Genomic DNA, 14066 nt, shown 5'->3' on the forward strand with positions numbered 1-14066 from the left:
CAAGAAAGAAAAAGAGTCTCACGGCCGGGAATCAAATGAGAACATTGGCCCGTGGCATTTGTTGTTTTCGTGACAAGGATGAAGGATGCTTGAACTCCATCGACTTGCTGTCTCCGTCTCTCACCCTACTCCACCTTAATTAGTCTGAATACCTGATCTTTGTGGGGGTTTGCAATTTGGTTTGTCCAGCCGGCTGGATGGGTAGGTCGGCAGCCATCACTGTCTACACGAGCGCCAAGCTTCTGACTTCTAGAAGATTAAAACGTTTTGTGTTGTTTTTTCAGAAAGAGTTGTTGCTTTTGCAAACCAAGTGCTGAAAACTACAAGCCTGGGGTTATTTTATTGTGTCCGCGGACACGTCTTTAATCATCTCAAGAGAATTGGATGCATGCACATATATGCATGAATATATATATGCCACGTACACAAGAGCATCATATTACACTTGAACATATCCTGCGTTGGTACTCGGAACTGAAGTCGACCGCGCGTCTCTGGTTTAGGGGAACTGAGGGAGTAGTTTGTACGCGGGCGCCTTGAGCTTAACGAAAACACAGTCCACCTTTTCGTTTTCGATGTAAACCAATCGTAAAATGTGGGTATCCTCTAAATAGCCACTACCTCTGGACTCTTTCAATCGACGCCAATATCACCTAAAACATGATATCCATCTTCAGAGCCGCGCGTCAGTTTAATCAGACCGGAGGGAGTAAAACCTTATGCACAACTCATATGTACAACTTCCAGACATTCATATTTTTCTAAATTATTCTTTTGCAACGGGCTAGACCGCATTTAGCCAGGGCATAGTAGCACTACGGGAGAGTCGCCGTGTGCCGATGGCCCCACACCGTCGGCACAGTACCCATGACCATCAGCACAGGCTGGGCCGACGGTGACCATCGGCGTAGCCTCGTCGGGCCAGTTCTGGTCGGGTAGCCCCGTTCACCGTCGGCACAACCACGCTCTGTCGGCACAATAGTACACCGACGGCTGGACGGTGGTCGTCGGCCGTACCACCGTCGGCGCAGCCCAGCTTGGTCCGCCACGCCGTAACGTCGCTGGCTATTACACGTTAGACTGGTACCGTCGGCACAGTTTCTGTCCCCCCCCCCTCCCCCCCCGAAACGGCACCAAACCGGCCAGATTTGAACTGGAAAATTTCGGCGAAGCTGGGCCGGCTGGACCCTACAGGTCATGTCTGTGCCGACGGTGACCACTGCCCAGAATTTTCTGATTTTTCCCAATTTGATTCAATTAGCTCAGAAATTGCACAGAAATTACAGAAATTGCACAAATAATATCATTGAATGTTCCAGTAACATATATAGCACAAATATATCACCATATAGCACAAATATAGCACCAAATCCCACGTATAGCACAAATAAAGCATACATGACCATCGTACATAGAAGGGGTCCACTACAAAGATAGCAATAGTCATCATCTAGCTAGTACAAAGCAACTCTCATGAGTTATTACGCAGCTCTAATGATGTGAAGCCAGGGAGACGTAGGTTGGTCCTCAGGGAGGTAGAACCACGACGAGGGCCACCGGGTGACTAGAAGCATGCCGAGCTGCGCCAAAAGCACCAGGAGAACAGCGGCCGGGATGCATCGGTGTACCATCAGAAGCGACGTTCCCGGATTCTCTCAATCCCTACATGTTTAAGGAAGTTAGCAACTTAGCCATGTAACATCAAGTTAGCAACTTAGTCAAGTTAGCAACTTACCGGGGTCACCTGACGCTGACGCTTGTACATGAAATAGAATTCCTCCTTCGATGGGAACACTGGCGTCGGCCCCGGATGAGGTGGCTCTGGCTCTGTTTCCTCTCGCACTCCAGTCATCATAAACCGAGTGAAGGTCTGCAAGATAGGAGAGAGATATGTCAGGTTCAAACAAGGGGACTTATGATGTTTTGCAACCATACAGATTGAAACTTACTGCCATCTGGTTTCTCGACCACCGGAAGTAGTTATCTTTCACAAGGTCATGCTCGTGAACCTTCTCGAGATACTCCTCATAAGCTGTTGCATAGGCCTTCTCGAGATGAGCCTACAATTTTAGAAATAATGTGTCTCATCAACATAGCCATTCGGAACAAAAGTCAAAACAGAGGATGGAAATGTGGATGACTTACATCTACATCTGCCCGAGAACGGTATGTAGTCCGCGAGGAGGTACCGTAGCTGCCAGAGGGGAGGGTAGCCTTGACCTGCGTGAAGTTCCTCTCAGGCTTGAAACCTCCAGCAAGGCATGCAGGACGGCCATGCGGCTGGCCGCCCCCCGCCACCACCATCGCCACCTCATCGATCGGCTCGCTCATAGGGTCCTCCACCTCTGGATGGAGCTTGGTGAACTCCTCGCAGTATTTTTCTTTGTTCTCTTTGGCCTTGCAAAAATTGGAGGCGCCGTAACGGGGGAAAGTGGGGCCCATCAGTCAGACTGCTGTGCCGACGGCCGTTGGTGTGCCGTGGGTAGCCGTCGGCACAACCTGAAGGCGCCGTGACGGAGTGACGGCGCGACCTGCTTGTCAGATGGTGTGCCGACGGTCGGTGTTGTGCCGACGATGGCCTTTGGTGCACGCCTGGTTGTGCCGACGGCCGATGTTGCGCCGGTGTACTGAATTCTGTGCCGACGTTCGGCCTGTGCCGACGTCTAGCTCCGTCGCCGGTCTCTGGGACCTCTGTGCCGACGGCCCCGACATTTGGCCGTCGGCACATCGCCTGGCCGTCGGCACACGCCAACTCTCCCGTAGTGTAGGCTAATGGGCTATGCTGCCAGCTTTGTGCCCTTTTAATTGAATAATTCTCTGCAACTTTATGTGCCGCAAAAAAAGCTTATTGTGTCCCATAGGAATAAAAATGCATTTTAAGAAACAAAACACATACATATTAGTACGTGAATTAGTGAAGATGAACAATTAGTACAAAAAATTGTGAACGTAGATAAACAATGTGATAAGGAAAGTTTGTTACCCACTGGTGCTAAAAATATGTGTTCGTCTCTCTTGACATGTTTCTTTAATCTTGGCATATCAGTTCTAGAGATAAATATGTCTGGTCCATTCAGTGGATTGCACATGTTTATAGGCGTCCTTTTTGGGGGGACATGTTCATCTACGTACGCTACTACTTCTTTTAGCAAACCGTCCATATACACTAATTCACACACTATGGTCATGTTTTTTTTTATCTAAGAATATGTATACATATTTCATAGAAATACATATATAAATATATCTGTGTGTGTGTGTTTTACAAGGGGCAATATGTACTATTTCTTTTTGAAAAGAGGAGATGTGCATGTCCATAAGTCAAAAGAAAACAGACCAGGCCCACCAGCTTACCAGGCTTTACTTGAATATGGCCCATTCAGTTCCACATCCACATAAATGAGCCACTCAAAGAAAACCCACCAACTTAATACTCAAAAATATTTGAACAATATTTTGGATTCATATTTGCCATTAACTTAATAGCGCTTTATAGATTACGATGAGACGGAAGTAGTTAATTGACCCCTGCCCCACTAAACATGTGATGAAATGTCAGCGTGCAATATAAACCAACCTTAATGGTACAATGGGATGGCACCCAACAAGCAAGTAATTAAACACCATCCCCTATATTACATGGGAGAAGCAATTATGATGTGATGCCAACAAATAAACCTCCTTTCCATGAGCTGGTTGAGTAATTGACTCCCACGTTCCTATATTGTGCTGAGATGGTTGTAGATATATTATCAATGGACAGCTAAAATTTCAATTCACCGCACACAAGTACAACGTGGGCATTTTCAGGTTTCATTGGCTAGTACGAAAGGCCTTTGCGTGCAGTCGTTCCCGACAAGAAAGCACCAATCTTCTATTTGCTCTCTCGACACCCCCAGTGTCGTGCATTCGACTTAGGGCCACTTCTTTTGGGCTTCTCCGGTGGCTTCTGGGAGAAGCTTCTCCCCACCAGCTTCTCCCAGAAGCCCGGACCCTAAAAAATTTCTGGCTTATATTCTAGTTTAGGCTAAATAAGATTATAAGCCAGAACATATTTGAGGTTCGGGCTTCTGGGAGAAGCTGGTGGGGAGAAGCTTCTTCCAGAAACCGCTGAAGAAGCCGAAAAGAAGTGGCCCTAATAGGCTGTTTGACAATAACATATTAAATTTGTTAGTATCATACATACACTCGACCTCCTTATCTCCCGATGAAATGACAACAGTAGTTGAACCAAAAGTTAGCAATAAGTAAACAATTTCTAACAGGTTATCATTTTTTTTTCTCGATCACACACATGCATGTAATTTCACATACCAATATTCAAGATTGGATTCGGGCATCGACATCGATTTAATTTGGTGGATAAGGGTCTAGGCGCACCCATTTTTTTTAAAAAAAATTAAATGTCATTTAAGACTTTCAGAAAAAATTGAATAAAATATTTACATGTACATATTTACTTGATAATTACTCGTGCAAATTCCATATTTTATTGATAATTACTCGTGCCAATTCTCAAGTAAAGAAATGACCATATGTGACCTACACGAAAACGAGAAAATTGTAATTTGTATTTCTTTGAACAGTACAAATACAATCAATATAGTGTCATTTATACATTTTTTATGTAGGTTACATACAATCCTATTTTTCCTTGAGAATTGACACAAGTAAGTACCATGATAATATGTACATGCAAAAAAATTATTTCAATTTAAAAAAAAACTTTAAATGAAATTTTTTGAGTTTTGAAAAAATGGGTGCGCCTACACACATGCTCCACTAGCTATTTCTGATTAGGGCATTCCTTAGTTTAGTTCAATTTTCATACTCCAAGCGGGGTACAAGAAAAGTGTGGCATTACAATGATATACAAGAAGACACATATAAATCATTTCGAAAAAATGAATACAAAAAAGGTGAAGGCAAAAGACTAGATAGGTACTGGTAGATGATAGTCGTATGGTGAAAAAAAGCAAATGAATCCCATATATCTTATACATCCAATCAATAATATTAATTGGCATGAATGTGAGATGACAGGCGACAAACATAACAAGTATTTCAATGAACTTAACTCAAAATAAAGCAATGCACGAATGTATGGGCAGCTAAAAACACACTCGTGAGGGTTGTCACCCAACAAGGCAGCATTGCTACTTATAAATCTCCATATTAAAAAGGAATCCCATGAAGAGTCGAGTAATGGACATCCTAATGTGCAGTAGTATGAGCTAGCATGAACTGAAACATGCCCCTGAATAGTAATCCATGAATTACCATTAAACCCATTAGCTAGCTCGATCGCATTCACCAACCCCGTTGCTGCGATTGCACCAGCAAAGAACTAGCTATGCATGAGAGGGGAGAGGAGCATTCACCATGATGAGTTGCCATTCCAACTCAGCATGAGGAGTGCAAAGGCTCACCTCAACCCTTGTTCATCCACTGCTATATAAACACGAGACCTAGCGAGAGACAGATATCTGCCTATCCTAGCCTAGTCTAGCTCTCCTCCTCTGATCCAGAAAGGTTTCAGGTGTTGCAATGGCGCGTCGCCGCACGAGCATGGGTCGGCAGAAGATCGAGATCCGCCGCATCGAGAGCGAAGAGGCGCGTCAGGTGTGCTTCTCCAAGCGCCGCGCCGGGTTGTTCAAGAAGGCGAGCGAGCTGGCGATCTTGTGCGGCGCCGAGGTGGCCGCCGTCGTCTTCTCCCCCGCCGGTAAGGCCTTCTCCTTCGGCCACCCCTCCGTCGAGGCCATCCTCGAGCGCTTCGCTCCGACCGGGGTGGCAGCCGGAGGAGGAGTCGCTGGCGCCGGTGAAGACAACAAGCAGCTGGTGGAGCTGAACCGCCAGTACGGGGAGCTGCGGGCGCAGCTGGACGCAGAGAAGGCGCGGAAGGAGCGAGTGGAGGAGGCCATGGCGAAGCAGCGCGCGGAAGCGAGTCCCGTGGCGGCGTGGCTGGAGGCCGACGTCCGCGACATGGGAGAGGAGGAGCTCATGGCGTTCGCAGCGGCGCTGGCGGAGGTGCAGGCTGCCGTCGCCGCGCGCGCGAACCAGGTTCTCCAGGACGCCCTCAATCACGGCCACGCCATGGCGGCCAGGGCCCGCTCCAACATGGTGCCCGTGGCGGCGCCGCAGCAGCATTTCCTTGCCATGGGCGCCGGCACCGATAACGGTGGGTTCGAGTTCGGCCGCAGCACCAACGGCGGCGCCAACAACGACGGCGCAGGAATGGAGATGCAGATGCAGATACAGCAGATGATGATGGCCATGCCGCCGCCATCGCCGGGATTCGCCGGTGCCGGAATGGAGATGATGATGCAGCAGGGGTTCGGCTTCCTCGGACCGTACTGAGAAGAAGTTGAGATCGAGAGCGATTACGAGTTCATTCTTCCTATGCATGCAGAGGGGTGCATGCGTGGATGGACGGCTCAGGAATCAGGATAGACAAGCAGATTAAAAGTACACACGATCAAGTAGCATGTTTTTCTTTTCGAGTTAGTTCTTCGAAGAAAATAATAAATAAAAGTTTACTTATGCTCGTTAAACTATTTGGTGTCTCACTTTGCCAGCAAACAAAATTTATCTCATTGGCAGCAATGCAAGTTAATCTCGTTTGATCCGGATGGATGGGACTGCCTCAAAATTAACCATCAATATGGCTCGAATCTAATGGCTGATGGTAATTGATAGTGTCTTAAGGGAAGAGATTAACATGCTGCTAGCTAATACTAGTGCACATTAGGTGCGAATTACAAGCTACCGTTTCTTTTGGAGTTTGATACACACATGCAGCAGCAACGCTGGATTATTGGACGAAAGTACGAAACATCATGTATGAGTGTGTCAAATTTGGCTACGCTTTGATGCCTATGTTTATAAGAATAATCTTGTTCTCTAGTCGTCTCATGCCAATTTTTATGTGCTCCATTATCTAAAAAAAAAAGGGTCTATTCGGGCAGTCTCACTAATGCTTGGGCTGAAACAAAGAAAACGTTGGCAATTGTGGTTTTCTTTAATATGTGTCATTGCTATTTGTTTATTCCTTGTCCTAGCTAGCTATACCAGGAAATGAAACTAATGTACAAACTCAGAGCCGGGTTGTTGAGACCTGAGGAAGTCGCATTAGCTATCGCGATAGCCTGGCAGGCAAGAAGGACAACCTTGTGAGGTGTTGTGGCATCCTTTCGTGAGGCTGCGACAACCTGCCTGGGTGTGCCGGCAATGATACTTCGATGCCCGTTATCACTACCAACCACGACATTCTCCCTTCTTCTAATTCCAGACGACCTTTGCATTTCCGCAATAATGATTTCTCACCACTGATACGACTCAAACGTATCTACAATTTTTGATGCTCCATGCTTGTTTTACACCAATTCATATATATTTTGCTTACACTTCGTTACACTTTTACATGATTTTCGGCACTAACCTATTAACAAGATGACACAATGCCAGTTTCCTATTTTCTGCTGTTTTTTGTATTTCAGAAAAGTTGTACAGGAGGGCGCCCAAACCAACCCTAAGCGCGGCCTGGACCTGGCCCGCGCCTAGGGTAGGTGTGGGGCCACCAGGCACCCCACCGACCTAAATCCTCCGCCTATTTATACATCTTCTCGGGAAAACCCTAGATACAACCTTCGTCCACAAAAAATTCCGTAACTCCGCCGCCGTCCCAGACAAGATCCGGGGGACAGAAGTCTCTGTTCTGGCACGCTGCCGGGACGGGGAATTGCCGCGGAGCCATCTCCACCGCCATCTCCATCGCCGTTGCTGACTCCCATGATAAGGAGGGAGTAGTTCTCCCCCGGGGCTGAGGGCTCTACCGGTAGCTATGTGGTTTATCTCTCTCTCCCATGGTGTGATTTTTATGTGACCATGAGCTTTGTAATCTAGATGTCGTTATGCTATTCAAGTAGATTTTACTTATGTGATCTTCGGAGACTCCTTGTCCCACGTGTGTAAAGGTGTGGGTCTGTGCACCGTGTGGGTCTCTTAGGCTATATTTCACAGAATACTTGTTCACTGAATTATAATTTGAGTTGGATGTCTCTATGAAATTGTGGTGTGTTAGTACCTCCTATAAATGCTCAAAGTGACGGAGTGGGGTGTTCATTAGTACTTGGGAATACATCTTTAAAGTTTCCTTTTGCAGTCCTACGCGGTGAATTAATGTTCCAACCGGAGAGTAGTTCAGAATATCATAGTGAAGTGCTTATATTTATATTCCTTTATGATATCATTGTTGAGAGTGACCACTAGTGAAAGTATGATTCCTAGGCCTTGTTTCCAAACATCGAATCACCGTTTATTTACTGTTTTAATGCATGTTTACTTGCTGCCATATTTATTTCAAATTGTTATTACCACTCATATTTATCCATATCACTTGCATTTTACTATCTCTTCGCCGAGCTAGTGCACATATACATCTGACAAGTGTATTGGGTGTGTTGGGAACACAAGAGACTTCTTGTATCGTAATTGCAGGGTTGCCTTAGAGGGATAGCTTAGACCTCTACCTCCCTGAGTTTGATAAACCTTGGGTGATCCACTTAAGAGAAACTTGCTACTGTTCTACAAACCTCTGCACTTGGAGGCCCAACACTGTCTACAAGAATATAAGCGTGCGTAAACATCAAGCTCTTTTCTGGCGCCGTTGCCGGGAGGTAAGGTAAAATGTACTCACATCCCCTGGCTACTAAATCTTTTAGTTGCTGGTGAGTGCTCGAAGTTATTTCCTTTAGATCCTGCAATTATATCTTTTGGTTTATTGTTTTTATTTTCACTAGTTAGGCTTAATGGAAAATAACAACAAAATTAAAGAGCTTTATAGTATTTATCTTGAGTTAGTACATGAGGTGTTTGAAGAGAAAATTTAAAACCTATGAAACTTACTTGCATGCTAGTAGCAATGTTATTAGTATGAATTCTTTGAACACCATTATTGCTAATGCTATGTGATACGTCGCAAACGTATCTGTGGTTTTTGATGCTCCATGCTTTTTTTTAGACCAATTTATATATGTTTTGGTTACACTTCGTGACGCTTTTATGCATTTTACGGAACTAACCAATTGACAAGATGTCATAGTGTCAGTTCCCTGTTTTCTGCTGTTTTTGTATTTCAGAAAAGTTGTACAGGAAATATTCTTGGAATTGGACGAAACAAAAGCCGAAGTTGCTATTTTACCGAAACGAAGACGAAGTCCAGAGGAGAGACGGAGGGGGTGCAGGGGCCGGCCAGACCATGCCTAGGCGCGGCCTGGCCTATCCCGCGCCTAGGGGTGGTCTGGGCCCACTTGGCGCCCACCGACCTCGCCCTTCCGCCTATAAATTCCCTTCGACGAGAAAACCCTGAATATACAAGCCTCCGTCCACGAAAAGTTTCGTAGCTCCGCCGCCATCGCAGACAAGATCCGGGGGACATAAGTCTCTGCTCTGGCACGCTGTCGGGATGGGGAATTGCCCCCGGAGCCATCTCCATCGAATCCACCGCCATCTCCATCGCCGTTGCTGACTCCCATGATTACGAGGGAGTAGTTCTCCCCCGGGGCTGAGGGCTCCACCGGTTGCTATGTGGTGTATCTCTCTCCCATGGTGTGATCTTTATGTGACCATGAGCTTTGTAATATAGATATAGTTATGCTATTCAAGTAGATTTTACTTATGTGATCTCTGGAGAGTCCTTGTCCCACGTGTGTAAAGATGTGGGTGTGTGCACCGTGTGGGTCTCTTAGACTATATTTCACAGAATACTTGTTCACTGAAATATGATTTGAGTTGGATGTCTCTCTGAAATTGTGGTGTGTTAGTACCTCCTATGAATGCTCAAAGTACAGCGTGGGGTGTTCATTAGTACTTGGGAATATATCTTTAAGTTTTTCTTTTGTAGTCCTACGCGGTGAATTAGTGTTCGTTATCCAACTAGATAGTATTTCATAATAACATAGTGAAGTGCTTATATTTATATTCCTTTATGATATCATTGTTGAGAGTAACCACTAGTGAAAGTACGATCCCTAGGCCTTGTTTCCAAACATTGAATCACCGTTTATTTACTGTTTTATTGCATGTTTACTTGCTGCCATATTTATTTCAGATTGCAATTACTACTTATAATCATCCATATTACTTGTATTTTACTATCTCTTCACCGAACTAGTGCACCTATACATCTGACAAGTGTATTGGGTGTGTTGGGGATACAAGAGACTTCTTGTATCATAATTGCAGGGTTGCTTGAGAGGGATAGCTTTGACCCCTACCTCCCTGAGTTCGATAAACCTTGGGTGATCCACTTAAGGAAAACTTGCTGCTGTTCTACAAACCTCTGCACTTGAAGGCCCAACACTGTCTACAAGAATAGAAGCATGCGTACATATCAAGATCTTTTCTGGCGTCGTTACCGGGGAACTGAAGAAAAGTTACACCATAGAGATTGCTTACTCCCATGGCAACAAGCTCTTTTCTGGTGCCATTGCCGGGGAGGTAAGGTAAAAGGTACTCACATCCTTTGGCTACTAAGTTTACTAGTTGCTGATGAGTGCTCGAAGTTAATTTCCTTTAGATTCTGCAATTACATCTTTTTGTTTCTTGTTTTTATTTTCACTAGTTAGGCTTAATGGAAAACAACAACAAAAATTAGAGAGCTTTATAGTATTTATCTTGAGTTATGACATGAGGTGTTTGAAGAGATAATTAAAAAACCTATGGAACTTTACTTGCATGCTAATAGCAATATTATTAGTATGAATGCTTTGAACACCATTATTGCTAATACTATGGAAAAGTCTAAGCTTGGGGAAGCTAGTTTTTATGATCTTTTTAGTCCCCCAGCTTTACAGGAGAAAATTTGCTCTGATGATATTTTATCTCCCATATGTGATAATTCTAATGATGCTTGTGATATTTTAAATTAATCTACTGAAAGTCATCCTTTTAAAATATCTACAAAAAATGTTGAAAAGATCATGGTTGAACGTTATGCAGGGGATGGAACAGTCCATCCAAGTGATCACTTGTTGAAATTTAAAGAACTGTTGAGTTGTTTAAGGTTGCATGTTTATCAAGAGAAAATGCCATGAAGAAATTATTTCCATTGTCACTTAAGAACAAAGCAAGGGAGTGGTATCGGCTACTAGATGATCCTCATCATCTGGAATGGAATGAGTTTGAATCTCTCTTTTACTTTAAATTTTATCCTCCTCATGAAGTGCATATAGATAGGAATTATTTTTATAATTTTCATCCTCATGATGGAGAAGGTATTGCCCAAGCATGGGGGAGATTGAAGTCGCTAATGCTCAAATGTCCCACTCATGAGCTCCCCATTAATATTGTTGTTAATAATTTTTATGCAAGGTTTTCAGGACAATACAAGGACTATCTGGATGCTTGTTTGGAAGTATCTTTCACAAGTAAGGAGGTTGAAGCTAAGTGGGATCTTCTTGAAGCAATTCACAGCAATACCGAAGATTGGGATAACGACCAAGGTAAAGAATCAGGAATAAACTATGAGTATGATTGCATTAAGTCTTTCGCTGAAACTGCTGATTTTCAAGAGCTTAGTGCTAAATATGGTCTTGATCCTAAAATTATTGTGGATTGATGTAGAGCTTTTGCTTCTCATATTGATGTTCCTAAAGGAAATTGGGACATGTATCATGAACCTTATAAAGACACTTACATGGAAAATGAAATTGTTATTAATGATTGCAATACACATGCTCAAACTTCATAAAGTACTATTTCTTATAAGCATGTTAATTTTTGTGGCGCACTTAGACCTTGTGAAAAGAATCAAATCGAAGAAGAATATTGTATCCATCATAGAAATGAAAAAACTAGAATGTGAGACATTGCTTTAAATGATCTTGGTAAAAAAGTTTGTGCCCTCTACCCTTTTATTTGTGAACTTTACTATGAAGTAGGCCATTTAAATTTTCAATGCCCATGCCATGATAATAGCCTTTCGAATCCAATGCGTACTGCAAGTTTGTATTGTGATAACATGATCACTCCTAATCAGCACGATGAACTTACATTATTTTTGGGGTGTGAAGAGTTATGAAGGAAAACTTCTTTGGTAGATATGAGTGCTCTTGATATGAATAGCATCCTACATGGATGTCATCCATATTGTGTTGATAATTGCCATGCAAATACTTACATACAAAATATTGTAAAAGATGAAAGTTTACCAACATATGACAGGACTAATATGTGTTTTGCTCTTATTAATGAAAAAGAGGAATCCTCCAAAGTTTCTTCTATTGTTTCTGACAATAAACCAGGGTATGTGGAGAACCTCCCTTTCAAGCCTCTCCCTCCTAAAGAGAAGAAGAATAAGAAGAAGAATAAGAAGAAGAAGAAGAAGAATAAGAAGAATAAGAATAAGAAGAAGAATAGGAAGAAGAAGAAGAGGAAGAAGAAGAAGAGGAAGAAGAAGAAGAGGAAGAAGAAGAAGAGGAAGAAGAAGAAGAAGAGGAAGAAGAAGAAGAGGAAGAAGAAGAAGAGGAAGAAGAAGAAGAGGAAGAAGAAGAAGAAGAAGAGGAAGAAGAAGAAGTGGGAAGAAGAAGAAGTGGAGGAGTAAAAGGAGAGAGGAAACGGTATTTTCCCCTAAACATGTTGCTCCGATTATAGTTTTTGATGAGTCTGAACTCGATGATGTTCATATGCCTGTTACCTATAGTAGTGATCATGTTGGGAAAAGCACACTACTTTTGATATTGAAAATCTCTTTGGTACCAATTCTTAAAATGACGATGTTAATAATTGATGTACTATTAGCACTATCCATACTCCTTCCACTGATGATATATTTACAAATAAGCACACTTTGGAAGATAACTACTCTATTTCTTATGATGATACTATACCTCCGATATATGATGATTACAATGATGAATATGATATTTTTCAGTCCACCTACTATTGAGGAGAGAATTAATATTGATTACAATATGCCTCCTATATTTGATGGTTATGGTGGTGAGAATAATAATGATAGCTATTTTGTTGAATTTTCTCCCACTACAATTAATAAGAATGACTATACTTATGTGGGGAGTAATAATTATTTTATGCATGCGGCTCATGATAAGAATGTTTTATGTGATAGTTATATTGTTAATTTTATTCATGATGCTACTAGAAGTTATTATGAGAGAGGGAAACATGGTTTTATGTATCTCAACAATATTAAGTTTCACCTCTCTATGTTGAAAATTTTGAAGTTTCACTTGTTTTGCTTTCGTATGCTTGTTGCTTTGTGCTTCCATGACTTTTTTCTCTACAAGCTTATTTTTCATAGGAAGTGAATTAGAATTTAAAAAAATTATATTTACTTCTTGATTCTCTCTTTAATTCAATTCATATTTCTTATGTGAGCATCTTCTCAAACTACTGCACCTAACTGAAAGGCATTAAAAAAGCGCTTATGGAAGACAACCCATTGTTTATTTTCTGTAATTTTTCTTTTGTTGAGTCTTCGAAGTTATTACCTCTGTAATAACCGCTCCTTATCATTTTTATTTCGTTTTTGTGCCAAGAATAGCCTCCAATAGGAAGAAAGAAAGATTTGGGGAAGTTCTTTGTCTAGAAACAGATTTTGTGCTGTTACCATAAAATTCGTAAAAATATCCAGAGCAGAATTTTGAGTTGTCATTTTTTATGCATATTCCCTATGTTATTATCTAACTTTCATTAGTTGACCACTTTACGAGATAAGCAATAGAGGATTTTCAAAAAATCGATCTTTACCTGCTTTTATGTTTTGACAGATTTCTGCACTATTTGCATTTGCCTCTTAAATCTCTTTATTTTTGAGTTCTTTTGATCAAAGAACTTTTCAAAGAGTTGTTACAGTAGCTAATTCTTTAATAGATGTTTGATACATGTTAGTACTGAACACAAGTGGATTTGTTTATTTTGATTGTACTAATGCTGCTAATGAAGAATTATGCGAAGTTTTGTATGAAGGAAGTTTTCAAGTGTAGGGAGAGAAGAATGATATGATGAGATGAAGAATGGACAAAAGTCAACCTTGGGGATTCCCC

The 14066-nt window shown here is 42.4% G+C and overlaps 1 protein-coding gene across 1 annotated transcript; it reads left to right on the forward strand.

Annotated features, from left to right (window-relative positions):
• Nucleotides 1–5547: 5547 nt before the first annotated feature.
• On the forward strand, nucleotides 5548–6357 carry LOC124697072 (agamous-like MADS-box protein AGL61). The gene is made up of 2 exons (XM_047229710.1): nucleotides 5548–6213; nucleotides 6247–6357. Exons 1-2 carry the CDS (start codon nucleotides 5548–5550, stop codon nucleotides 6355–6357), a joined length of 777 nt encoding a protein of 258 aa, XP_047085666.1.
• Nucleotides 6358–14066: the final 7709 nt, after the last annotated feature.

The sequence above is a fragment of the Lolium rigidum genome, chromosome 3 (assembly GCF_022539505.1).
Source record: "Lolium rigidum isolate FL_2022 chromosome 3, APGP_CSIRO_Lrig_0.1, whole genome shotgun sequence".
Taxonomy (NCBI): Eukaryota; Viridiplantae; Streptophyta; class Magnoliopsida; order Poales; family Poaceae; genus Lolium; species Lolium rigidum.